The following is a 26,634-nucleotide window of genomic DNA, read 5'->3' as shown; positions in this document are numbered from 1 at the left end:
TTACCTCTGCATGTTAACAGCGCTCTTGAGCAATGTTTATTTGCCTCAAATGATTACTCTCTGTCGGCTCAGTCCTACTTTTTCAAGAGGTCTGCCAAAGAAGCGCAGAGTGAGAGCTCTGTAATTTTGGCTTATCTCAGAGACAGTCATCTCAGGGTCATTACCTTAAAAAAAACTAGAGCTGCAACAAATAGTCGATTAATCGACATTTGATGGTTTCAGCTTCTTATATTTGATGCTTTCTTTGTCATACATGATTGCAAACTGATTATCTTGGCTTTGGGACTGCTGGTCAAACAAAAAACACATACAAAGATGTCACCGACATTTTATAGACATAGCGATTAATCAAGAAAAAATAATCAGCACATTAATAGATAATGAAAATAATTATTGGTTGCAGCTCTAATTCAAATGTGAGCTATTGTGTTAGAAAATAATTCAGATATCATCAGCACAGCAATACTAAAACATTTTGCTGATGTTACCAAGAATAGTATGGACACAGATCCTGGTTATGGGCTCTCCATGTGGGATCACAAGGGTCTGTTTGCCCTGAACAGAATAAACTATTAAGACAGATGGTGTTAATAAAAAAAAAATGATCTGAGCCAGTGATACCCACTGTGTGCTTGTGGTGCTCTATTAAATTTGCTCAATATGTTTGGAAGTCCACAGCTGCGATCCATCCAAGACAAAACTTAACATCCAAAAATAAAACTGCATGTGAAATTATACAATAAGCATAAGGACAAGTGTATCAGCTTTACTGTATGTGTTTGCATCTTGCATCTTTCTCTCATGAAAGTTGTTTCAAAGTTTCAGTGCCTTAACTGCAAAGACTTTGATGCTTTTTTGTCTTCAACTGGAAACTTTAGAGCTATCTATAGATCTTAATCTGCCATCTGAGAGTAGTACATCTGTCACATGAAATAACACCAAAGGCAGACATAATTGCAAACAATTTATTCAATGCGATTTGCACATCAAAACATATCAAAACCAGTTACAGAGAAGAAAATACACTACTGTGCAGATTACATGATCAAACTGACTGCAGATCACTGAGGAACTGACTCTTCATGGAGCTGCAATGAGCAACATTCTTGTTAACTGAGGTGATCAACCCAGTTGAAACTTCTTCTCCTCCATCTCCTATCAGTGCACAATTATTTCTACTTCACCTCCATAAGTTTGGATCCAGCAGTTTGTTTGTTTGTTTTTTTTCTATTGTGCTAAATCTTTCGCAGCTATGATTTTCTTCTCAAAAATAACACAATGAAAGAGCAATATGTTGTTGTTGTTTTTTTTCTATTAAAAACCCAGCAGACTTTGATATATGCATTTCAATAAATCTCAACTGCGGCTCATTTACGTTTGGATGACCAAGTCGAATTTTGATGGTAAAAACGTTAACATACAGACAGAGGACTTGGTTTGGACAATCAAAAGGAAATCAGGCTGACCAGCGAAAAAAAGAAGCCACTTTTACATACTAACACTTTTATAAAACCATATAAGGACAACTTTCTATAATTATAATTTTGATGTAAACATGTTTCCCCATTAAAATAGTAAGAGATCCATGGATTGAAGAACATTTCTATTAAAAAGTTCTGCATGACTGTCAACTACATGAAATACAAAATGACAAAATATATACGGTAATTTGTTTAAATAATACTTTTGAAAAAGAAAAAAAAACACACACAAAGTGAGGGCTCATTCAAGGTATTAAACATGGACACAATATGTTTGAGCTGTATTACAGGGCAAGAAAATGAAAAATACTTAAATCCTGAACTTATCACACACAAAAAAAAGCAAAAAGAAAAAAGCAGCAGACCTCACCCTGGGGCACAAATCCGTGAATACAATGAACAATAAACATAACATCAAGTATTCCTCCGGGTCAGATATTTTAAGACTGCAATATGACATTATTTGAAAACAAAATAAGCTCCCAATAACGTATGGGAATATTTCTGTATGTTAGTCAGAGGAAAGGGGGGAAAAGTCAAGAAAAAAAAAGTAACTGAAGCTTTTAACCAAATAGTCTTCATTGTAGAAGATAAATACTGTCCAGATTGACAAGTGTTTAAACAATGTAAATCCTTCTCCGTAAACCTGTAACATCAAATAAATCATCTTCTGAAAAGATTACAGCCACATGTTACTTGGAAAGGACAGCAGAGCACTACACTCATAAATATGTTTTTCTTCTTGTTGCTACAGTTGGATATTTGAGCTTCACTGTGCAGAATGAAGCGTGTGCAGAAGTTTGCTGAAAGCGGAAAGCTTCTCTGTGCTCATTGATGATCCGTTTCTAAGGGGCAGGGGGCCTATGAGCGTGATTTGTGACATCACAAAAACAGTTTGGAAGCCAATCCTGGTCCGATATTCAACTTACACAAGTGTGATGCGGGCACTCGAAGCCTCCAGTGCACAAACACTGAGGATGGACTCTACAGTGATGTAGGAGACATCTTGTGTCCAGCAGTTGAACTTCTGAAATGAAATATATTTGCATATTTATAGAATCTGGAATTTTTAGAGATTAGAGAAGAAGTAGATGCAAAAAAAAAAGGATAACAGAACTTTGTTTTGTGGAAAAACCATATCCGACACAAATTTTTCTTCAAGGTATTTTATATATATATATATCTCTTAAAACGCATCTGGAGGGGATCTTTAACATGAGTCTATCCCAACTATTCCAATCACTAAACAAACTTAAACATAAAATGCTGTTCCACAATGTCATTACCAAAGCAACATGGCTCAGCTCAACCGACAGGAATGTCATATTTGGTCCCATGTTAAATAGCCCTGTATGTCTAAGACCTCCAGGTAGAAAAGATTTTATGGTCACTGTCGATCTTCATTTCTAGACACCAAAAAGTATCCTTGTAACTTTTGCGTGCATAAAATTACAAGACTGCAACAAGGCTCAATAATGCTGGTTATTTAAATGTTTCATTGTTTTTTGTTGTTGTTTTTTTTTTTGTCGTAGTGTTTGTTGAATTTCCTATTGCTCAGCCTACAAACTATATGTTTTCTGGATGACCGGGGGTTTAAAAAAGGTACAGGAGAAAGAGCTTGAAAAGATAAGAAAAAAATTAAGTACTTCACAGTGATAAAACTGATGCCAATCAAAAGCAGGGCTGCTGGAACCTAAAATCATCCTTCACAACACACTCATCTCATCAACATGTACACTACCCATGAAATTGCACTCATACACACACACACACACTCTCTCGCTCTCTCTCACCAGCACACACACACACACACCTTACTGTGGTTTACCCAGCAGGCTAGACAAGAAGTTAGACCCCTGACTCTCTCCCCGTCTAGCACCTCCCCCTCCTCCTCCCCCGTGGGGATCCATCTGGTTCAGTTCAGACTGATCCAGCATTTCAAAGTCTTCTCCGTCCAAGTCTGTGTCCAGCTCGGAGCTGGATTGCTTGCGATAGCTCCGTTGGGCCCCGGCTTTGGGAGGACCTTCTCTGCGCTGGGTAGTCGGAGGCCGAGGTTGCATCGCTCCGGCCAGCGCTGTCTGGATCATGCTGCTAGCAATGACTCCGGCCAAGTCTCCAGTGAAATCATAGGTAGTTGGCATGCCGCTGAGGGAAAGTTCTCCATCCAGATCCTCCTGGTCTGAGTCCAGATGAGCTTCCACATCCAGCACCGAAGCTCGGTGACTTCGCAGCCCAGATGTACCCAGACTAGGTAGCCCGATGCTGGTGTCGTCGTCGTCATCCATCAGAGTGGCGTCGGGGTTTATGGAGGGGAAGTCTGGGAGGTCCTGAGCAAAGGACTCCTCAGCGTCACTGTGTCTGTCAAGATCTGACCAAAATGAAAGAGATGACAAGACAGGAAGTCAGGGACAAGAACAAACTAGACAAAAAAATTAAAAACAATCTGCAAACAACAGCACACTCACCCTCAGAGCCCTCTGTGAGTGGGGTCTGGCCTCGCGATAGGTTAAATGTTCCATTGTCAGTGTAGGACACCTCGGCGTCAGAGTGCTCAGAGTCGGTCAGTGCAAGTTCCTTTGCAACAATTGCATCATCAAACTAGAAGAGACAGCAGATTTGAAGGGTTAAATATTTTTACTTGTACGCTTTTGTGTGTGTTTTTTTTAATATGTTTGTCAAAATGATTTCATACATATTTTGCTCTGCCTTACAGGATGTGCAAACTTTTCCACTGTTTATTCTGTCTCTCTGTTTGTTCTCATACCTTCTGCAGGCTTCACTACACACAAGCATTAAGGCGAAAATACACAGCCACATGACACACACAGCGCATCATGTGGAGTTCTTAACCTCAACAGGAAGTGGCTCAGATGTGCAACCGAAATAACACTGAGCCAAAGTACAAAACCAAAGAGTGGCAGTGAATGTTGTGTCTGTCACATTCAATATTATAAACTTTCAACTTTCACACGGACAGAGTGCTTAAATTAGAAAAAGCCTCATCAGAAATAAAACATCTGGCTTTCAAAAAGATATCATTTTGAGGAGCGACAGACTTAAGATAATAAGGTGAACAGTCCCGATGTTGCTGCCTGCACAATTTGGCACAGATGACAACAATCCATAAACAGAGCGGAGGTGTTAACCGTCATTGGCATTTTAAATAGACGAGCATAGACATGTCACACGCATCATGAGTGTGTATCGTGCACGCTGAACAAATTACCACACGAGAACACAATGTGAAGAAAACATTTCATAGACGTGGGTTTGTTTTTAAGTTCTCTCTGGAAAAAAACAACAACCCTGTAGCAGCAGAGAGAAATGAGATCTTCTGTCTCTGATGATTAACAAGTCTACTGGTGAATGTTGGCAACTATACAGAGAATAAGAGGACTATGTTCACTAGCATTATCGTGTCAACATAATTATTGACAGCTCAACTAAAATACTGAGATTCTTTGGAAACAAACTGACCGTCGGGCAGAAAGCAGCCAACTCCTCCTCGCTGTCGCTGGCTTCACCTGAGGCTGCGCCATGGATACGCCTTCGCAGGACTGCAGAGAAGAATGATAAACAGACAGATGCCAAAAGATTATTATACTGACAGGCTGCAGTTATATTGAGATGGAGGACGGAAAGCTGCCAGTGATTCATCTTACCTGTGAAGAGTGCATATAGTTTGTTATAACAGTGTACAAGAAGAACAATACATGTGATGAGACGGTCTATGTTGTGGCAAACCATAATAATAATAATAATGATAATAATAATAATAATAATAATAATAATAATAATAATAACAACATCTGCTCAAATCTGGTATAAAATTAGGAGAAAGATAAATGAGTTAACTCACTTTGCTCTTACAAAATTGATATTTGCACATAAACTGGACTATTAAAGCTAACGTCTTGCAGTTTACAGCCACCAGAGGGTGCTAATGCATTATTTATTATGATGATATAATTGGCTAAAACTGATTGCCAGTGATGTCATTTAAGCTAAAACTGACAGTTGGTCAGTTGTAGTAAATGAACAAACATTAATCCCTAAATAAATAAAACGTTGATTGTTACGAAAATCTTATGATGTTAATCTTAACGTTAAATTTATTTGTTAAAGATTCAAATTGTGGCTTTGACTTTATCCTTTGTTTAATCAGCAGTGTCAGATCTGCATACAGAATATTGCCAATCATCATTGTCATTTTATTTTTCAATATTAACAAGTTTCAAGTCCGTAAATTGAAAACTCCTCAGAGTCCTAAAAAAAAAAATTACAATGAATCAAGTGTGATGCACTACTTACACTGATTATCAATGGGCTTTGACATCATGTAACCATGAATACCGAAGTCCAGCCGCTGCAGGACCGGCTCCAGCTTCACACACACATGCTGAAAAAGCCTGTGATGGGCTGCCAGGGGGGCCAGAAGAGTAGCCAATACTAGAGGAGAGAGGACATTAATACTAGTAAGTATAGAAAAGTTGTTTAGTATGTGTGTAGACTGTAGAAAGAAACCTGCAAGCCTATGTGAGCTTCAATAGGAAGACAAAAGCGAGGCATGGGGAGCAACAGGGAGATAACACGTAGAGTACAAGCTGCTGTGGATTGTTTCAGACGTCAGAGTAGAGGGCCTTGGCAGTTCTTGCATCCTACACTGGCTGGAGGTTAGGAGATTAGCCCGGTCTCAGCCTGACCTCCTTAGCTATCTGCCTGGCTCCCTTCACTCCCCTCCTTGTGTGTCTTATCCCAGCTTTAATCACCTCACAGCCTGTAGGCCTGCGGTACTGGGGCCCGGCAGGATCTGGTTTCACCACCTATGCATTTTTAATAGGACTAGTCATGCTGAGTTTCCCTGCCAACGTGGTCTTGTGAAGAGGCCTGGATCTGTAGTTAGAACTGGCTAAACTGCTCTGACTCACCAGCAGAGTAGGAGAGCACCAATCCAGGAATGTAGCGTCCAATCACAGCCAAACAGGTGAAAACACCACAGGTCATGATGCAAAACTAAGAACAACAAAACACATCATGAAGTCAGTCATTACAATGCATGTTGATTATGATTACAAACTTACATAGTTGTGCCTCTTTATTATTATAGTCACTGTAATGATCCTTTGTGGTGCCTAATTTAGGATAAATGAGACTCCCTATCATGTGTCGTCCTCACCTTGCCAGGGTTCAGTTGTTTGTACTGCTTCACGCTGGATGTGAGAACTACTCCGCTGACCCAGGCCTCAGCGATGTGGTGGCACACTTCAGGCACACTGAGGACGCCGGGCTGCACCAGACCCCAGCTGGACAAACAGATGATATTATTAACACCTTTATTCATCCTCTCATTACATCAGTATTATACTGGCTGGTGGTTACGGTAAACACAATATTGTTGCTGCAGTAACAAACCTCTCATGTTCTGATTCATCCAGTTTTCTGACTGTGGAGAGAGAAAACATCACTTTTAGAAACATTTCATTCCATTATTCATTTAAATATTACATATTAATGTCAACTAGGTGTGTTAACAGTAGTACAAATTGTGTTGCATGTGTTGCAATCTCTTCTTAAGCTCTTCTCCAGCCTTTGTTCTGATCAGGACTTTGTACACTCGGCGTAATACAAGTTCAAAAACAAGTGTAAGAGAGTAACTGTTCCAGGTGAAATACACAATACTTATCAAGTCCCTAGTATATAACAGCTGACTGAATACGTTTGTTGTAATCACAGAAAACTGAAGAATGACAGACTAGATCTAGTGTACTATTAATACAAGAAGCCTCAGGGACTCCAGAGAGATAGTAAAAGAAGAGAACATACCAGAGTGTTAGAGAAATATAAAGAGCAATTTGTAAGCACCTCTAATCTCTGGCCAGATCTTGTTTCTCCAGGTATCAACACAGACTATCACAGCCAGACCTGAAGCCAGGAGGAACAGCACGCGCAATGAGGTCAGGGCAAAGAACCTGGAGGGGAGAAGAACAGAGCACACAATTCCAATGTCTGTTACCCCCAGTCGTAAAGTGATAAAAAGTTATATAACTCAACCGTTTAGTACAAAATTCATTAAACCCACAAACCCTTGAGTAATAATCAACTGTTTCCTTTAGTCAGAACTAAGAAAGTAATTCCACCTTTTGATCAGTACTTCAAGTTGGTAATAACATAGAATAAGATTATTACATTTTCTTCAAAACGGATGGCTCAACGGTAATATAATGAAAGTTAAAGGTTGTGAGTATTGATAAATATGAGTCCCATTCACTTAAAATGGAAAAGCTGAGGGCTGTGTATCTAGATCATGAAATTTAGAAGGTGTTGTTTCATGTGGTTTTCCATCATTGAAGGAGAGCCCCAATAATTAAAATCCTTAAGAGTTGCTCCACTTTCAGATCACAAGACTTCAAAACTTTGTTGACCAAAACAAGTTGCTGCCAATCAGCAGTTAGAGATTAACCTAACAAAGAATTTGTTGGCAGAACAAGGCCTATTAGTGGAGAAGCAGTGCAATTAGTAGTTAGAGGCAGTAAAAAATATAAAAGTGCAAATATCTATTTAGATTTAGTTCTGTACGCACTCAAAGACACCATCTGTGGTCCGCTGTCAGACAGGCTGCCTCCTCATCTCTATGTGACTTCCTATTGCTAGTCACATCATGCATTACAATGAGTTATGAATGCATCTCTTTGGGCAGAAACTAGCCTTCACCATGGAGTGTGTGCTGAAGCACAAGTAAAGGGAGACAGGACGAGCAGCCTGACATGCTCAGTGGTCTAATCAAATGAAGGCCAAATGCCTGAACTCCACAAGCAGGCTGGCTGGTCTGGTTTCCCCTCCATGGACCAGAGGATCTGACGCTCGCAGACTCAAATCTCACTTAAAAACGTTCTTTTATGGATGTGCTTTAATGTGATGTCATCTTTTGGTGTGGTCCCCTTTACCTCATTCAGTGGGAATCAATGTATTTTGTTTTATAGCTGTAATTTAAAAATGCCTTGATTATTCATATGTGCTTTTGCAGTGTGCAGACGATGTTGAGCACTTTATAAACAATGTTTTTAAAAAGTTCTATGTCATAAAGGTGTTATTATTATACAATAATATGAAGGTCACCTAATTAAGACTACTTACCCCAGTCCAACAGTCTCCCCTATTGTTTTTTGTGGGTGTCTAGGGCTACATAATGTTAAGATTGTGTGATTTAAATATACGTGGCTAAACAGAGACATATATAAATAGACTATTCTTCACTGACGTGATTTAAACTGAATGTCTGACAGATTTACTGCACCAGTGGCTCATACAAATTCAAATACTGGATTTCTTCTTCTGTGGTGACAATACAAGGATCTGTAAGTTGTAGATTAAACCTCACTTTACAGCCTCCCATACACACGGATCAACAATGACACTGGTGAAATTGGGAGTCCACAGCACCGCATTGTTTTCAAAATGAAGAAAAACGTCAAAAACAGCTCGTTTAGGAGCGACATTAAGTTAGGGGTGTTTGTAAGGCGCGTCTATAAATAGTAACACTTGCAAGCCATCTGTCCTGTCTTGAGTTGGCAGGTGAAACATTGCATTGTGTAGAAACACCAGCTGCTTTCAGTCACGTTGGCTGAACGACTAAACAGCCTCTGTATTGTGTGAATGCAGGCTGCTGTAACTCTAACACAAACAAGACTGATTGAAACAAGTTTAAGCACAAAGTTTCACTAACATTAAACTCACCAGAACACAACGTTGACCACAGTGTAGAGCAGCACACACTGGAAAGGTCTCTCCCACACCAGGACGGACTGCAGGTAGGTCAGGACGGGCTCGTAGGGCCCTAACCTGGACTGAAGAGCAGCTTTGACAGCCCGTACCTGACCGTCTCTCTCGCTGCAGCATGGCCGACTCCGCAGGCAGACACTTGGCCCCTGCTTGGCGGAGCAATCCTCCATGGATGCGTCTTCCGTTGCCCCTGTGTGCGCCATCTTCGCGTCTGCAGTCGATAAGGCAAGCCTGTAAAATAAGTGGAAAGAGGTAAACTGCTTGACGAGCTGCACCACAGCGCCGCGGAGCAGCTCAACTCATAACATCGGCCAACAGATGTCTAAGCTAACAGCTAGCATCGCCAGCAGAATCGTCGATTTAGCGTCAAACACAAACCGTCCGACCGCACTAGAAGGCAAACATGTTATCAAAACCACAGTGTACATCTTTTTTAACAAGCTGTCACTTACTATTTTGTCATTTTTGCAGAAAATGTAGCGCTCTCGCCGGAAAACTAAGAATATGGCGTCCCCTGTTTTTCTGAGCCTTCGGTCGTCCAATCAGAATCCACATGGCTCCTGCGTCACGATGCGTTCATGTGGAATAGGAATATATATAATTTGTTGACTTTAGAGCACAACGTGGACAAAAAAATCAGACAGCTATTAGTACTGTGATTATTTACAATCTTAAATGTTCTTTATCCTTCATGTTTTTGTATGGCTTTGTACTAACCGGATAAAGTTGGAAATATATATACTATTAAAAAGCTCCGTTGCTTCGGATTTGATATTCCGCTGATTTATGTGCAATAAGAGGGTAATACATTGCACTTTATGAATCCTGAATCTGAAACATTAAAATGTCAATTACTAACACAAAGTCCAGCTGCAACTGAGCTCTGTCTACGAGAGGACCTTCAGTAAAAAGTTATTGTCTTATTTGACATCAATATATTCTATATTGCCACATATTTTAGATGAAAAGTGTTCACTGGCAGATTTAGCACGCCATTGTGTCTGTCTTCAGGCTTGGAGGTTTTTGGTTTGTTAAAATGAAAGGTTGAGAGGAGCTGGTCACGATGTGCCACTACGCCAGATTGTATAACCGGAAGTATTACAATGATATTGTGTCTTACTTGACCTGAGAATTCAGTTGTAGTTAGTCATTGTGACCGCTAGAGGGCAGAACAACACATGGCTGTTAATACTGCAGTAATATACAGCATACACAATAATACAGTTGAAGTTGATTATTAACGGAATTATGATCACAAAAAACAAATCTACACACTGTTTCAGACCCATATAAAATCAATATTTATTTTGGGAAAACCGATGCCACCATGTAAGCAGAAAAATATATCAGAACTTGTCACAGCCGGAGAGATAAATCAGCAGAACAGAACATGAAACGGTACTGAGATTTTTTTAAATTTTATATTGTTTGTTTCTGTGGTTCTCACCATTATCGCTATATAAAGTTGTATATACTACTGTTGCTATATACTACTACTGCTAAATAATAATTAAAATTGAATTATAAAAGATACCCCAGAAAAGACAAGGAAAAACGTCCAAAATAGACAGAGTTGTAGTTACGCGCTGGGTCCACTGGGAGACACTGAATGACTCACACTTGACAACCGTCAATTTCAGGAGCGTCAAAGAAAAAATACTAGCATACGGTGACTTCCGGTGAAGTTATTGAAAATAAAGGTTTCAAACTAGGCAGCTGCGATTTGAGATTAAGCCCAAACCAGATACAAAGAGGCCATATTGACTTATTGAAGCGTCAATACATCCAGCGACTAGCATGGTTTGAACATGAATGTATTATAAGAAGAGCTTATTACATGGTCAGTTATCTTTTTGACTCTACTCACTCCGACACAGTGGGGGGCGGTGTGCAGCTTTATTGACGGTTTACAATCTGCCAATAAATAGAGGAAGAAGTCTGCCTTCAGCGTCACATCAGTACCAAGCGGGAACCCATATATTTTTTCCTAGGATGGCGAAGTCATGGCCCGCCCTACTCTGCCTCTGATTGGCTCACCCTGATATTCTTACCCTGACCCTAACCAATTGCACTCCTCACGCCCAAACCTAACCAATCCAAGCAACGAAGGCAACGAGTACTAGCCAATCAGAGGCAGAGTAGGGCGGGTCATGACTTCACCATCCTAGGAAACAAAAATTTGGCAAGCGGGAAGGAGTGTGAAGAGGTTTGGAGTCTGTTTGTCTCGTATTATTTAGCTAGCAAACAGCTAAATAAGGAGCAACTGAAGACTGAACATGCCGCGGGAGATCATAACGCTTCAGCTGGGACAATGTGGAAATCAAAGTACGTGTAAAAGACGTAGTTAATTCATTTTGCTCACAGGCATTGTCCAACATTTAAGTTCAGTTAGCTAAGATGCTCTGTCAGGCTTCTTGCTATGTAACGTTAGCTAAGAGCTAGTTTCAAGTCTAGCTACATTCAAAACATAAATACCATATAAACAATGACAGCGTTAGTATGTTATAACCTACTTTACTCATTGCTAATGGGGCCTCTATATGGCGAATGTCATTTAATATAAGTTAACGTTAGCTACCTGTGCATTGTCATTCAGATAAGACAGAAGGTGATGCTAATTGACGTTTGTCTAATAAACCTGTAAAGTCACAAATTGTTGATGAATATGACCTAACGTGAACGTTATGCTACCCGGCGTTTCTCTTTGTTGTGCAGTCGGGTTTGAGTTTTGGAAGCAGCTGTGTGCAGAGCATGGCATCAGCCCAGAAGGGATTGTTGAGGAGTTTGCAACTGAAGGGACCGACAGAAAGGATGTGTTCTTCTATCAGGTAACTGGAACAAGCATTTGCAGCTTCATTTCATTATCTTTCATGCCGTAAAGACCTATATTTTCTGTATACACCACATATACTGTAGTGTATGTTCAAGTCTTTGTCAGGTGGTGCTTGTGTGCAGCTGAAGTGCAACAACATTATGTTTCACTAGATGGAGTGGTTGTAGTGTAAACTGCACTCCTGCAAGGCCACAGCAACCTACACAGACTGTGCAGCATCACCAGCTTAACCCCCCATGGTTGTTCATGTAACTTCACAGGCTGACGATGAACACTACATCCCCCGTGCAGTTCTCCTGGATCTTGAGCCCAGGGTGATCCACTCCATCCTAAACTCTCCTTACGCAAACCTGTACAACCCTGAGAACATCTACCTCTCTGAGCACGGTGGAGGGGCTGGGAACAACTGGGCGAGTGGATATTCACAGGTGATCACTGGAAACACTTTGTCATTAATTAAAGAAATAAACATTCAATGCATTTGCATGTTGCCCTGACATTTTTTTTTTCCCCACAGGGCAAAAAAATCCAAGAAGACATCTTTGACATCATTGACCGAGAAGCAGATGGCAGTGACAGTCTTGAGGCAAGTTATCATTTATCACATACCGACTGCGCCTGAGGCTGTGAGCGATCGGAGCTGTGGCAGAGTGGAATTTTAAAAACGGATTATAAAGTAATGTGATATATCTGTGTGTAGAAATATTACATAGTATGTAGTCAACTGATTCTCTCACCCCATCTGTGACCTCAGCACTCTGTACGTTACTCCGTGATTTGGTCACATAGCGTTCCACACGCAAACCATAGGGGATTAGGCCTTTTTAAAGAGAACATTTGGAGCTTGAACTTCAAGCATGCTGGAAAGTATCAAAATCTTTGTTGTTCTTAGTAAATGTGATACATTTATTTCAGTAGTATGAGTTGATACTTGACTGTACTCAAACATGACTTCTCTTTTCAGGCAGACTCTTGTGTAGGGCTGCAACTAATTATTATTTTCATTATCGATCAATCTGTTGATTAAGTTTCACCAGAAAATATTTACATTTGAGAAGCTGGAAACAGAGGATTTGGAAGTCTTTTCTCAAAACGATTAATTGGTTATCAAACTAATTGGCAGTGACTTTAATAGTTGGCAACTAATCAAATAATCGACTGATCATTGCAGCTCTACTCTTGTGCTTGTTGTGGTAAATGAATGCCTTGATAGAAACAACATGTTCAAATGGTGCCAGTGCCTGTCATCTGAAAACCAGCAAAGCCCCAGCCATGCTTCATTATTATTCTTAGCCCCCTTTTTTGGGTGGGTGTGGGGGGGGGGGGTTGAACTTTCTTTAGCTGCCAGCCACTCATAAAATAACACTCACATTTCCCCTCAAAGGTCTGCAATTTCTGTAAGTCATTCACATTATGACCCCCACATTATTATTTAGTGTGTGCACACATGTGTGCATTGGATTGGAAGGTGGGCCGAGCTGCCGTGTGTATGTTGGCAGGGTGTGGTGTGTAGAATGTCTGGTGATAATAGCCGGGGCGAGTGTGGAAGGCAGGTATTACAGGGCTGTCTTGGGGGGGTGAGGGAGCCTATTTGTGAGGTTTTATATAACTGCCTAGGAAGAGAGGCATTTGCTCACCCACACACGGTCAGCTTTCTGCATCAGTAGAGTTTACAGTAAGCTTAACACACACGTGGCACACTCTGTGGCTGTAAATTTGAACTGTAAGTAATGAGTAACCCTTTGTCTCTGTAGGGGTTTGTCCTGTGTCATTCCATTGCTGGGGGGACAGGCTCCGGGCTTGGATCTTATTTACTGGAGAAACTCAATGACAGGTCTGCAAACACGCAAAAAAAAAAACATTTTTTTTTAGGTTTTAATGATGACTCTGCAGTCAAAATTGTCACTTACATTTCCTCTTGCGACCTGGTTTGTGTGTGCATTATGTATTTTTCTGGTCTCCAGGTACCCAAAGAAGCTGGTGCAGACTTACTCTGTTTTCCCAAACCAGGATGAGATGAGCGACGTGGTCGTTCAGCCGTACAACTCTCTGCTCACACTGAAGAGGCTGACCCAGAACGCAGACTGCGTGGTGAGCAGCAGCACTCATGAACAAACGTTGATTAATCCCATCGCTCTCTTTGCCTCATGACGCTCAGTGGCACCAAATAACCCCAATAAGCTGAGACAGGAAACGTGAATTATTTACCAAAAGCGGTCAGTCATATTGCCAATAAAATTATGCTGTGATGTCAGACAGTTAAACAAATTTGGTCTCATGTGTTCTGATGTAAATGGCAGAGGTCAAAGGGTAGCAAGTACGTGCTAGTACACACGTCAAACTGTATTAAGACATCAAAGACTTATGAAACTTTTACATTAATAAAGTTTGATTAAGTTCCACAGGCCTGTTACACAATTTTATCGCAGTGCTATTTAAAAACTATTTTATTAGCAAAAACCTATACAGCACTGGTTTCAGCTAGGCTTGTTTAATGTTTTGAGCAATTAAAGTGGTACTCCACCCCTCAAAACAAATTAAAATCACTAATATGAAGACAGAGATTGTTACTTATCCATGAAATTGCATGGTTTGGTAATTTGGCCTCCCACTTGTCATTTAAAGTCATGTAACTGATACAGCAGTACAATTCACAGTACTATATGTTATGATAAATCATTTTTGTCTTCAACAGTTAACTGTTGGTTAACTGTAGTGAATCAGTTAATCAGCTGTAGTCTAATGTTTTCACTTTCATCAGTTATTATTTTATTGAAGAGCTTCTTTTTATGCTCGTGTAGCAGACTAATAAAGACGCAAACTGCAGCGCCAGCATCGAGTCATTACAAATCAAACTTATTAAATTCTCCGTCTTAAATTGGTGATTGTATTAGTCTGAGATGCTCTGACAGTCTAATGGTGTTTCCTCCCTAATACCTACTTCCTCCAAGGTCTTGCATAAGGGCCTCATGTTGATTAAATTAGCCAGAGAGCTAATAGAATCTGCTCAAGAATTGGTCACCCTGTTGCAACTGTACACTGTGCCTTTTATGTTAAGGTCTCCTAACAACAGCGCACTGTGTTGCTTCTTAAAGAGGTTCCTTGACTGCGTCATTACACTGATACCCTCTCAATCTTTCTTTAATATCGTAGCAGTATACTGACTTTCACCATGTTGTTGTGCTGGAGGGAATCTCTTGGCCCTGTTTTCATTTGTCTAATAATTGCCCTCTGTCTCTGTGTCTCTGTCTCTGTCTCTGTGTCTGTGTCTGTGTGTGTGTGTTGTGTGTATCAGGTGGTGTTGGATAACACGGCTCTAAATCGCATCGCCACAGACAGGCTGCATATCCAGAACCCCTCGTTCTCCCAGATCAATCAGCTGGTGAGTACGAGACGTCACTTCACCCCCTACAGCTGTTTTCAGCTTGTCAGCAGGTTTTCAAACAGTTCTAATTTTTCAGTCTACCTGTATTTGAACAAAGGCACATATCAAGACAGACTGTACTAGAGACCTGTCAGCTGTCGCTCACTACAAAAATTACAAGATTTACAAACTAGTTTGGCAAGTCAGTTGCACGTCAGACTGGATTTCAGCTCATGGCTGTGGTCTGTAAACGGTGCGTCGGCTGCTTGACAGGAGCCACACTGAAAGATTTTGAATTTCAGCTTGAAGTTATTTGTAAGCTTTTGACAGGTAGTTGTTAAAAGCTCTGTGTCTAATTGAACCTTCATGCACGCAGGTTTCCACCATAATGTCTGCAAGCACAACCACCCTGCGCTACCCAGGCTACATGAACAACGACCTTATCGGCCTGATTGCATCGCTCATCCCCACTCCCCGCCTCCACTTCCTAATGACTGGCTACACACCGCTCACTACTGACCAGTCGGTGAGTTTTGTTGAGACCGGTGGAGCGTTTGTTTACTCTTCATTCAACATTTCATGTTAATGCGCTGTCGGAGGATTTTAATGGGAAGTATTGTCGAGATCAGCAGCAGCTTTTGAATCGGTAACTCATACTGTGTTGCAGGTCGCTAGTGTGAGGAAAACCACAGTGCTGGATGTGATGAGGAGGCTTCTGCAACCCAAGAATGTGATGGTGTCCACAGGAAGGGAGAGGCAGCCCAGCCACTGCTACATCGCCATCCTTAACATCATCCAGGGAGAGGTCGACCCCACACAGGTACGAATACACAGCGTGTGTGTGTGGAGTCAAACCATATCCTTAAGAATGTAAATTATCCTAAAGCAGCAGCGTTAACATATTCAGAGAGTATTCAAATCTATGTCTGACTCTAATGTAGGTGCATAAAAGCCTCCAAAGGATCCGGGAACGTAAACTTGCCAGTTTTATTCCCTGGGGTCCTGCCAGCATCCAGGTGGCTTTGTCCAGGAAGTCTCCGTACCTGCCCTCGGCCCACCGAGTCAGCGGCCTGATGATGGCCAACCACACAAGCATCTCCTCTGTAAGTGCTCATCTTGGAATTTTTGTGACTTCAGCCTGTTCAGTTACATTCTCCTCCAGTGTGTATTTATACAGTAGAGACGTGTCTGTGTTTGTTCTGAGTCAATACTTGAGAATTCACATTGTCCTGAAACTGAAGTTAAGCCGCCACTGCAGCAGTTCCAGGGCAATTCCCCAGAAATATAAGTTTTGTTATAATATGCTACCAAACAAGACATCAAAACTTTTGTTGGTTCAAAACATGAGCTGTAAAGTTGAGGTCAAATGTAGTCCTGTGATATCATTAAATAACTTCATCTGAAATGATTGAGGCTAATTTAAACTTTTCTCTAATTATTTTAGGCTGTAAATCTAGATAAGGGGAAATTACTGTCATTCAAGGAAGTGATATCATAGGATTGAATTTACGTCTCTCTTGACATTTAATGACTGAAAACAAAACAGAAAGTTTTAGAGAAACATGAATTGGAACCTGAAACTTTCGAACTTTCTGAGCTTTTAGCTTTCGTTTTGATGTCACTTCTGTCGCTGTCCCACAGCTGTTTGAGCGGACATGCCGGCAGTATGACAAACTGCGTAAGAGGGAGGCTTTCCTGGAGCAGTTCCGCAAAGAGGACATATTCAAGGACAACTTTGACGAACTGGACAACTCGCGTGAGGTGGTCCAGCAGCTGGTGGACGAGTACAGCGCAGCCACGCGGCCTGACTACATTTCCTGGGGCACACAAGAACAGTGAACAGACTTGTTGTCTTGTATTTCAACTACAACCCAGTTAGCATCCATGCTTAGCTAGTTTTTTCTAACTCAATACTCTCCACATTATTTTTTTCCTACATATGTGTCCCAAAATAGACAGGTAATTTGGCTATAGCTGCTTCTCTGGAAAAAAATATTTATTGATTTGGTTTGTTATAGCATGTAATCATATTGTATGTTTGTGTCTAAAAATGGAAAAGAGACTGAGGGATGAGTGTTAACACCTACTGTCATTATATTAACCAAAAATTAAAAGGGTGAAGTTACAGTAAGTTCTTTTTTTTTCCTGAGATTGTCAAAGTCAGTATACATAAAGCAACCTTTATGTACTAGTCCAGTGAAATGAAAGTAAGAGCACCTCTTCCCTGCAAGTCTGTGCAGAAAACCTCAGTATGTCTTAAAAAAAATCTATAAATATCTGTTAATAGTTACTTTATTCTTTCTCCTAAACTCATCTTTCCCCCCCTTGAAGCCTATTTTAAAAGTTTTCATTAATGAAAGACAACTTGTTGCCTTGTTTCGGTCTATTTTTTTATACTGAGTACAGTGTTTTTCGTTTTTGTGCAGTTTATTTACAGTGAAACGTCCACAGTCTAGGGGATGATTGCCTTGAAATAATGGGAGTACAGATGGAATGATTTGCATGATGGTTAATGCAGGTTCTTGCATCCCAAACATTTCTGACATGGTGCTTTGTACCGTCTATCTGCTGCTGATACACATTGCTCATTTGTTACCACTGTACACGACCAACAAGAATGTCAAGTTGAAGCTTGGCTTAAGCCAAAAATGATGTTTAAATACCTGCCATATAAACTGCATTGACATTTAAACAACAGAGAAAGTAACAGTTTGCACAGATGGACATTGTACAAGGATGGATCTCGTTAAACGCTTCATTTCTATGCCTGTAAATATACTTTAAAGAATAGCTGGTTCACTGGCCTTCTCTATCGTCTAAATGAATATACTGTTTCATGTTGCTTTGTTTGTTGGACCTGTTTGAGATGACGAATAGGAATAAACAAATTTTCTATTATTCTGTATCTTCTATTTGAAACATTTCTTGTTATCTGTAGGCATATTTGGTAGATTACGTGTAGAGAGAATTGTTCAAACCTGTATGTAAAATAATGAAACGCCATGTTCCCCCCCGCCCCCTCACCTGGAGCTGTAGTGTACTGGTGGTCAGTAGCTGTTCATCCAACTCAGTTAAGGCTCATTACCACAGGGGAACGTAAAAGCACTTAGCAACGCTTGCTCAACCAACTGTTGTTCTTAAGCAGAAAAGCTACAGGGGAGGTAGCTTTCAGCTCCGCTGCTGGCGCCAAACTTGAGCCTTTTATAAAAATGTGCCTGGTTGAAAACAATAGTCTTGCACTGCTTCACTAGTCGAGGTACAAGAAAGCACATTCTCTGCAAATGAAACAAGGGAAATGAGAGCTGACGCTAGACAATAGTACCAAAGACTAAATATGGTAAAATGGTGCTGTTTTTATTAATTACATACAGTATTTATAGTCTTATTGCACTTCCAAGTTAGTTAAGAACAAACAATAGTGCAATGAACTATACACACATTACATAAAAAGGTACCATGCAGCATACAAACAAGCTTAATACAAAGCAAAAACATCCGCAATTTGATTTTATTTTTATTTTAATACATGTAGCTCAGAGCTGCCTGCAGCTGCAGTAGAAAAAGCAAAGGGCTGACTGTGCAATGACTCGTCAAGGCCTTCCATGGTGAGAGGATTTATGTCTTGAGTTTTGAGGCTGGTTATCACATGGGGTTGTGTAGCAGACAGGACTGTAAAAATTATCTATGGTCTCAAATTCCTAAAATGGTCATCTACTACAATTAAATAAAAGTGTACAATGTATACAACTGGATGTCTTCATATTTGTCTGATATTCAAGTTTAAATAAAAATGAATAAATGAAAAAAAAAAAAGGAAAATATAAATTGGGGGGATCTATCTGCTTTGGGATAATTTCTTGTTATAAAAGCTTATTAAAAGAAAAAAAAAAAAACATCTTTGGTCCATGCTGAAACCCATGACTTGGCAAAACTTTGGCTTCACAAGAATACTCAAACGGTGAACACAAAGAAGGAGCTACACAGGATTTACACATGCTTTAAGGTACAGAACCAAAAACATCATCATGGCTCTGATCAGTTAAAGCAAACCTAATGAAAACACACATAGGTCTGCATTTAAGACATGAAGGACAGTAAAAAAAAAAAAAAAAAAAAAAAAAAAAAAAATCGCAGTCTGCATAAATAGTACTACAAAAGCATCCATGGCCTAATTAAAAAAGTGTGTTTGAATAGCAGATGGGGACAGATGGGGAACTTCATGGCAAATATTGTGATATCTTCAATGATCACTGACTGGGGTTTTTTTTTGTGTGTGTGTGTGTACTCAATATATACATTATGAAAATAACAATAAGAAACAGAGAAGCACCTGTTATTTTCAGCAGAGTCGAGCTGCATTAGGAAAGTAACTGACAATAAGCAAAATTATCCAATCAGTCAAGTGTTAACCAAGTTTCATGTCGAGGATTACGGCCAAGACAAGCAGCACAACTAAGGACAAATCAGAGCATTTTGGTGGAAACAATGTAGAAACAGCCCCTAAATCCTTTGGTTTCTGTGAAACACAATTAAGTCCCATCCAGGAAATTGTTTTCTTAATCAAATAGACACATACACGCACACACACACACACACATACACGCACACAAAACTGATAATCCCATCGGTAAGAGTCTATATGGCCATGGCAGCCAAAGTGACTTAGCTACAGAGTGCAACATCTGTTTCCAGTTCCAAGTTCACATGGCTCACTGCATCAACAGTTCCAGGTAATGCAAGCCTGGCTGGGACCTTATGAAAACTGACCGTCTCTGATGAACAAGTCAGCATAAGGGTGCATGAGAGAGCAAGTGTGTATATGTGTGTGTGTGTGTGTGTGTGTGTGTGTGAGAGAGAGAAAGAGAGAGCCAAAGACAGGGGAGGGTGTGTGTGTGTGTATGTGTGTGTGTGTGTTGCTGAATGTTCTCAACACTATTCCAGCAGTGCATGAGGGACGATTGCCTTCTAGGAAAGGCAATACAAATATGGCACACTTCGAGAGAGAGAGAGAGAGAAAGAGAGAGAGAGTAGTGTTTTCACTCTAAGCCATACCTTCATGAGGGGAGTACCACAGCTTACTGTTGCCATAAGTCCTAACTCTTATGATGCTATCTCTCCCTGATGTAGCAAGGCTCACACCAACGTCTCACATTGTCAAGGGGATGGGGGGGGGGGTGGAGGGGGGGGTGGGAGTTGGGGGGTGAGGTTGGGGTAGCGTGTGTTGCCATGTAGAGTAACAGAGGTGGTTGCGTGACAGGATGGGGTGGGGGGTGTGTGACACCTCATCAGCAACCGCATTGGTTTCTGTGGGTTTCTGGCCTCACTTGCAAAACAGAACCCCTTGCCTTCCCGTCCCCTCCTCCCCTCCGCGTCGGCTAGCTCCTTCAGCTGTAAAGCTCACTGACGGTTTATTTTCACGGACGGGGAGCGAAAACAGCCCTCTCTTTGTTTTGGCTGCCGTGCCGTTCCCAGCGGAGGAGGCGCGGGGTCCTGAGGGCTGGGGCTGGGCCTCATAGGGGCCACGTGGAGGAGGACGGTGGGGGGGTTTTGGGGGTGTCTCCGGGTATGGGTCCCTCTCAAACAGGGTGCGACGGCAGCTCCAGGAGGGCGTGCGTAGGTGTCGAAGCCAGGTGATGGAAGCCCACCTCTGTGGTCTCTGCGATGGTGATGTCCACATCTTCCCCTTTCCCTCGCTGGCGACGGATGGCACTGAAATACGCATTCATCAGCTGCATGATCTCAGTCAGCTGTGACAGAGAGAGAGAGAGAGAAGCAGAGAGAACGAGAGAGAGAGAGGTCAGATTGGTGGCAGTCTCAGTGTCTGTCTGGCACTGTCACAGGAGGGTGGAGAGCAATGATGTCATCCGGCTTCTAGAAAAACTGGATCCTCCAGAAGACGAGGATGATGTTGTTTGGCAGATTTCTGGAGGACAAACACACCCCTCGATCATAAAAAGCGGTCTTACATGTGTGTGGATATTTCATCACTTTGACATATTTTGTTCAGCAGCTGTTGCAGAAAAAAAAAAAAAAGGGAGGGCGCTGCTGAGGAGTTCATTTGTTCATCTGTCTCTCCGTTACCCTGACCTTGGTGGACATGACCACCAAACCACCACAAGCCACCGTGACCATTACCCTTACTCTAGTGCTGCTAATGCTTGCCCAAACTGACTAAAACAGTCTTTGAGCTTCAACCTTCACCTACTCCTCAACTTTAACTGTTACCCTTGAATCAGCAGCTAATCTTGCCCTCACCCTTACCTCCGGTCCTAACCATAATCACCCCCTGCAAATCCACTTTCTCTTTTTCCCCTGCCCAGTAGCCAGCTCAAAACTCATGCACATTCATGTCAGAGCAAAATGAGGCCTTAAGTTCATAAAAGTAGGAGGCTTTCTACTGTAAGTTGTCCTTCAATTTGCCTGTGCCTCCAATAAATAAATAAATGCCACTTTTGTGCCCCATGAGAGATCACAGAAGGATTTTTTGTTTCCGTGTGGGAAGATGCAAGCAAATCTGCCCAGTGAAAGGCAAGATTTGTTCTCGACTTGAAAAAAAAAAAAGTCTGTTTGGAAGAACATCCATGTTTCTGAGAAATGTTTTGCCTAATATTTTAATCTAACCACTGCAATAAAACTCACCCCCAGTTGCCATTTAATGCCAGGAAGTTAGACTTTTGGTGGTTAGCGTCGGTTGGAGGGCAGGGGCAGGTTGTGTGCTCTCTATTTAGACCAAATTAATGAGTGTTTTTAAAGTGGGTCAGAGAGGTGGTGGTGGTGTGTGTGTGTGTGGGGGTGGGGGTTGGGGTTGGGGGGGGGGGGGGGGGGGGGGGGGCGGTGTCATGAGCAGACAGCGTGCTTCTTTCACATACTGTACAGAACACTGCATGGTGATAAGGCCACTGTATGCAAACTGAATCCTGACTACAGTAGAGATAGATTGTGTGTGAGCTCAGTGCAGACAGCTCCAATTAAGAAGAGATTTTTCTTTCTTTAAGCCTCAGTTTGTATATGGTGACTTGGGATGTGAACCAAAATACCTTGGTGGTTTCAAACAGCAGATCCCGATCGCCAGCTGTGATCTTGAAGGTGTTGCTGTCAGATACACCGTAAGAGCAGATCTGGCCATAGGGGAAGGACTCCAGGGCCTCTGCCTCTCCCTGCCGATACAAAGAAACGGATGTAGCAGCTACACCCAGCCACAGCTTCTGGGAAAAACTCCCCGTCGAACTCTGGAGGGAGAAAGAAGTAAGCAGATGTCAAAACAGTTTTCTTCGAGTCCGAATGACTCTTAAAAAGACCAATACACTAATGGAGCCCAATTTTTTGTTGTTTTTTTAAATCCTACAATGCTACTAAAGCATGACATCACAATACTCACAATATAAAAGTCCACTTCATAAAGAGTGCATCCAAATCCTGACCACTGGCGTGCGATTGTGAGGTAGGCGGCCATACTGTCCCTGTGGCTATAGCCAGCCAGACCTTTCCAACGCTCCAAGATGGATCCCATAACAGCTGATGCCTCCTCCTTCAGCCGGCTCCGCAGGCGCAAATCTTGCTCCACCTTTTGCTTGTGCGCCGCTGTAGCTGTGTGGCTCCACAGCGTCCCCGCCAGGAGGCCCGTCGGGAAGCGCTGCGTCGTGGGGCAGCCCTGAGCTGCTACCTGGCAGGGAGGCAGGGCTTGGGGAGCGGAAAGGGACATGAGGACCCGAGCTTCAAGCATGTGACTCGGAAAAAGCTCATCCAGAGGCGGGCAGGGTGCGTGTGTGCTGAAGTCACCCATTAGACACTGAAGCCTCAGAGAAGCCAAGGCCTGGAGATCCTCTTCACAGGCTGGAAGCTGGCCACGCACCACCATCTCATGGCACTGCAGCACAAAAGGACAAGGACAAACAGGTAAGGAGAGACAGGACGGGATGAAAAGAAGGTACAGTTTGTCAGTAATGGCCTCAGTCCTGCCATCAATCCTCCCAACCCCACCCTGTTTTATTTTGTCCCATAACTCTTTTATGGGAGTCCTCAGGAAAAATGTTCTAATGAAGCCAGTGTTGGCTGCCTTTTGCCCCCTCTGCACCGAAGCCAGTGTTCTTGGTCATGCTTTTTATGCACTGTATTTTATTGAAATCACAGCCTGTGAGACATTAATGATAGTTAAATAAAAACAGAATAATCTAATGAAATACGAGGAATGACTCACTGCAGGACAATAAATTATATTTCATTATCAGCACTGAATTGGTCACTCATAACAAAGATATTCTCAAAGGAGAACTCTGCCCTTTGTGGAGTTGTGTTCTGCTCCATTACCTGCTCAAAGAGGAAAAGATATTCAATGCTGTCCACTGATATGCTGTCAGCATCCAACAGGCAGTAGAGCTTGAAACACAGTTTCCATTGGGATTTAGACTCTGACTCTTTGGTGGAGAAGCTGCACAGAAGAGGGACAGAGAGGGTTAGAAAGCTGGGACAGAAAACAAATATATGAATATACTAATGGTATACCAAGAATCTTACGCCTAGATGTTAATATGTTACAAGATACCGCCTCCCCAATATTGTTGTTTAGTAACTCTGTGGTTTGCTGATCTTCATGTTTACTCTGTCACTCAACACTGTGAGGATACAGACACTATCGCCTACTAAAAAAAAAAAAAAAAAAAAACACAGATCCCTTTTATTCCAGCTGGATGCCTTATCGTTTCATTTGAGACTTTGCCTTGTACTACCAAATGACATCAGCTTCACCTTGGCTATCCAGACAGACATAGTGATACAAGTCCAGTTTCCCAACAGGGTGTCATGTTTGACCAATAAGACCAGACAAGGTCACCAGTTATCAAGGATACTGGATAATGTTCAGCATGGGAATTGGACAACTGAAGATAAATACACAATCCACCGCTCTGTTTCACATTCTTCTAATGAGTGACAAATAGCTCAGACTCCTGGCTGACTCAGACTCGGTTTTTATTGTGTCTGACTTCCTTGCGGCGTCTGCCTGTTTTACAGGATGATGACTGACGTTTACTTTTCGAACCTGGTCAGGATGTCTGCGATCAGAGCGCTCCCTGCGACCGGTTGCTCCCACAGTGCGTTCTGCTCGTACAGTGCAAATGTGTTTTTGCTCTCTTGCAGGCCGAGCTTCTCCTGCATCCTTCGCACCACCTGTTGAACGACAGGGGGAAAGTTGGTTGAAAAGACAGGTGGACACACAGATGGTTAGACATTAAGAGTGAAAAACAGAAAGGGCAGAAATGCATTTTCTGTGATTATCATGGCTTAGCAGTATGACTAGACTCTAGACAGACTAAGAAATTTGGAACAGGAGCATGTGAGAAGTTGACAGACTGCCCAAACCTCATTGGCTGTAGTGTGTGAGCTGATGTAGAGCTGGCAGGATCCGGGGCCAGGATAGTGCACAGTGCACAACATCTCCTGCCTGCTCATAAGCATCTGGATCTCCTCCCAGGATGGCACACACTCCCGACACTTGGTCTTCTCCAGAGCCTCGCTGATGAATGATGCATAGTTATCCATCTCAGACTCGGGACTCTGGCTCTGGATCCTGCAAGGAAAAGTGAAAGGGGTGGATAAGTATTAAGAGTGTGTGTGTGTGTGTGCGTGCGTGCGCGTGTGCAAGCACATTTAGATTTGCTACATATTTTCCAGCAAAATTAAAGAGCTCAATACATAAAAGGGTGAACTTGTTAATGATCGTGATGTTAACAGTGACTCAAAGTCTGTAAGGTGTTATGCCATGATTATGGACTTTGCGTCATCCTTCTGATTCAAGTGAGTTCTTTATTTTCTTTGGGTTGGCAATGCTAGAAAGTCAATGAGGCGAAGAATGACAAATGTTCTCACTTTAGCTCTTAGGGACTTAAAAGGCTCAACATCCCTCAATCCTTCAAAGAAAAGGAAAACGGCAAAGAAAACATGTTTGACTTTGGGTAGCACACGAAACAGGAAAAGGTGTTTCCGCTCCTGTGAACCAGAGTGACCTGCCACTTCCTCCCAGTGGAGCGTCCGGGAGCAGTAGGTGAGCGTGTGCGTGCACGTGTGTGTGCGTGTGATGATGTTTTAAATGAGGGGACACAAAGGCAAGCGGGCAACACGCTGAAATCCTTACACACTTTGTGGAGTGTGAAAGGTGTGAAATATAACCCGATGGAGTTATGAGCTCAGCCTTGTGTAAACACAGAGGGAAAAATAGGAAGGAAACAATTATACTGTGATGTTCGTCCCAAAATACACAAAACAGGAGGACAGAGGGAGGCGAACAAGAGGGCCTCAAACATTCTGCCAGACAGAGAGAGGCCCTCTCATTCCCTCCGATGTCTCGCTCTCTCATAACTATATGGCCACAGGGTGGGATTTGTCCTGCAGAAACATAATTAGGAATGTTCCACTGAGTCTGTGTGATCCCTCCTATACTCTTCTCTTTTCACCCCTCTCTGCTCTTTCCTCCTTTCTTGCCCCCCCACCCCACCACCACCACCACCCCCCTCCTCTTCTGCTGTCTTTCTTCTGGCCTATTCTCCCTGACAGCAGACATTCCCTGGGGGTTTCTCAGGGCACTGGGGGAGTGGAGGAGGGTTTCTGGGCCCACTGCCCAGCTCCAGTCTTAGCTCTGCCCAGCTGCAGCCTCAGCACTGATCCACAGAGTGAGAGAGTGCGTGAGAGCGATGGCAAGAAGTATCAAAACACACAGGCAGTGAGTTCCCCCAGCATTATGAATTGCCATTGCATGCAACTGTTCCATTAGCTAGAGGGCGATTCCCAGTACAGACATATGTATAGATAGAAAACTGTAGTGGTTTGATGGCATGGCGTAAAACAGAAAATCTAGAGCAAGAGATTAGCACCGCTAATAACTTAGATTAGCATGCTTGACAGAGGGGCTAATTCAGACCTGCAAATCCAGCCCTAAAACACTGGATCTGTCTGGGGGAACACGCTAACAATGTGAAGGCATATCACGCTACTATATCTAAACTTAGGGATGCTGGCGCCTGCTTTTTGTCCTCTGTCTAGACCCCAGGTTTTCCCTGCTACTACTACACTGGATCACCTTCATCTCCAAGTATTCATTCTGTTCCCACCCCCACCCCACCCCACCCCACCCCACTCTCACCCATCACCAGCAACTGAATACTTGTCTGATATCCCATTCATAT

At 42.2% G+C, this 26,634-nt stretch overlaps 3 protein-coding genes across 3 annotated transcripts in view; 1 reads left to right on the top strand and 2 right to left on the bottom strand.

Annotated features, from left to right (window-relative positions):
• Positions 1–951: 951 nt before the first annotated feature.
• retreg3 (reticulophagy regulator family member 3) lies at positions 952–9,828 on the bottom strand. Its single transcript, XM_067570704.1, has 10 exons — positions 9,713–9,828; positions 9,216–9,491; positions 7,344–7,450; positions 6,894–6,924; positions 6,658–6,784; positions 6,410–6,494; positions 5,793–5,930; positions 4,959–5,038; positions 3,947–4,079; positions 952–3,849 (listed from the first exon to the last, which is right to left on the bottom strand). Exons 2-10 carry the CDS (start codon positions 9,461–9,463, stop codon positions 3,296–3,298), a joined length of 1,503 nt encoding a protein of 500 aa, XP_067426805.1. The 5' UTR covers positions 9,464–9,491; positions 9,713–9,828; the 3' UTR covers positions 952–3,295.
• A 1,595-nt stretch (positions 9,829–11,423) lies between these two features.
• tubg1 (tubulin, gamma 1) lies at positions 11,424–18,355 on the top strand. Its single transcript, XM_067570706.1, has 11 exons — positions 11,424–11,585; positions 11,976–12,088; positions 12,354–12,521; positions 12,611–12,679; positions 13,848–13,927; positions 14,058–14,184; positions 15,389–15,475; positions 15,834–15,983; positions 16,125–16,277; positions 16,399–16,560; positions 17,099–18,355. Exons 1-11 carry the CDS (start codon positions 11,537–11,539, stop codon positions 17,294–17,296), a joined length of 1,356 nt encoding a protein of 451 aa, XP_067426807.1. The 5' UTR covers positions 11,424–11,536; the 3' UTR covers positions 17,297–18,355.
• A 435-nt stretch (positions 18,356–18,790) lies between these two features.
• plekhh3 (pleckstrin homology, MyTH4 and FERM domain containing H3) overlaps positions 18,791–26,634 on the bottom strand; it is a 32,648-nt gene continuing 24,804 nt past the window's right edge. The window contains exons 8-13 of the mRNA XM_067570703.1: positions 24,815–25,022; positions 24,495–24,622; positions 23,765–23,885; positions 22,836–23,324; positions 22,495–22,686; positions 18,791–21,204 (exon numbers count right to left, since the gene is read on the bottom strand). Of these exons, the coding sequence (XP_067426804.1) occupies positions 21,034–21,204; positions 22,495–22,686; positions 22,836–23,324; positions 23,765–23,885; positions 24,495–24,622; positions 24,815–25,022 (1,309 nt within the window). The 3' untranslated portion in view covers positions 18,791–21,033. The remainder of the gene's footprint in view (positions 21,205–22,494; positions 22,687–22,835; positions 23,325–23,764; positions 23,886–24,494; positions 24,623–24,814; positions 25,023–26,634) is intronic.

The sequence above is a fragment of the Thunnus thynnus genome, chromosome 17, assembly GCF_963924715.1.
Source record: "Thunnus thynnus chromosome 17, fThuThy2.1, whole genome shotgun sequence".
In the NCBI taxonomy this organism is placed as follows: domain Eukaryota; kingdom Metazoa; phylum Chordata; class Actinopteri; order Scombriformes; family Scombridae; genus Thunnus; species Thunnus thynnus.
Note: the sequence above shows the minus strand (reverse complement) of the source record. Positions and strands in the feature narration are given on the sequence as shown.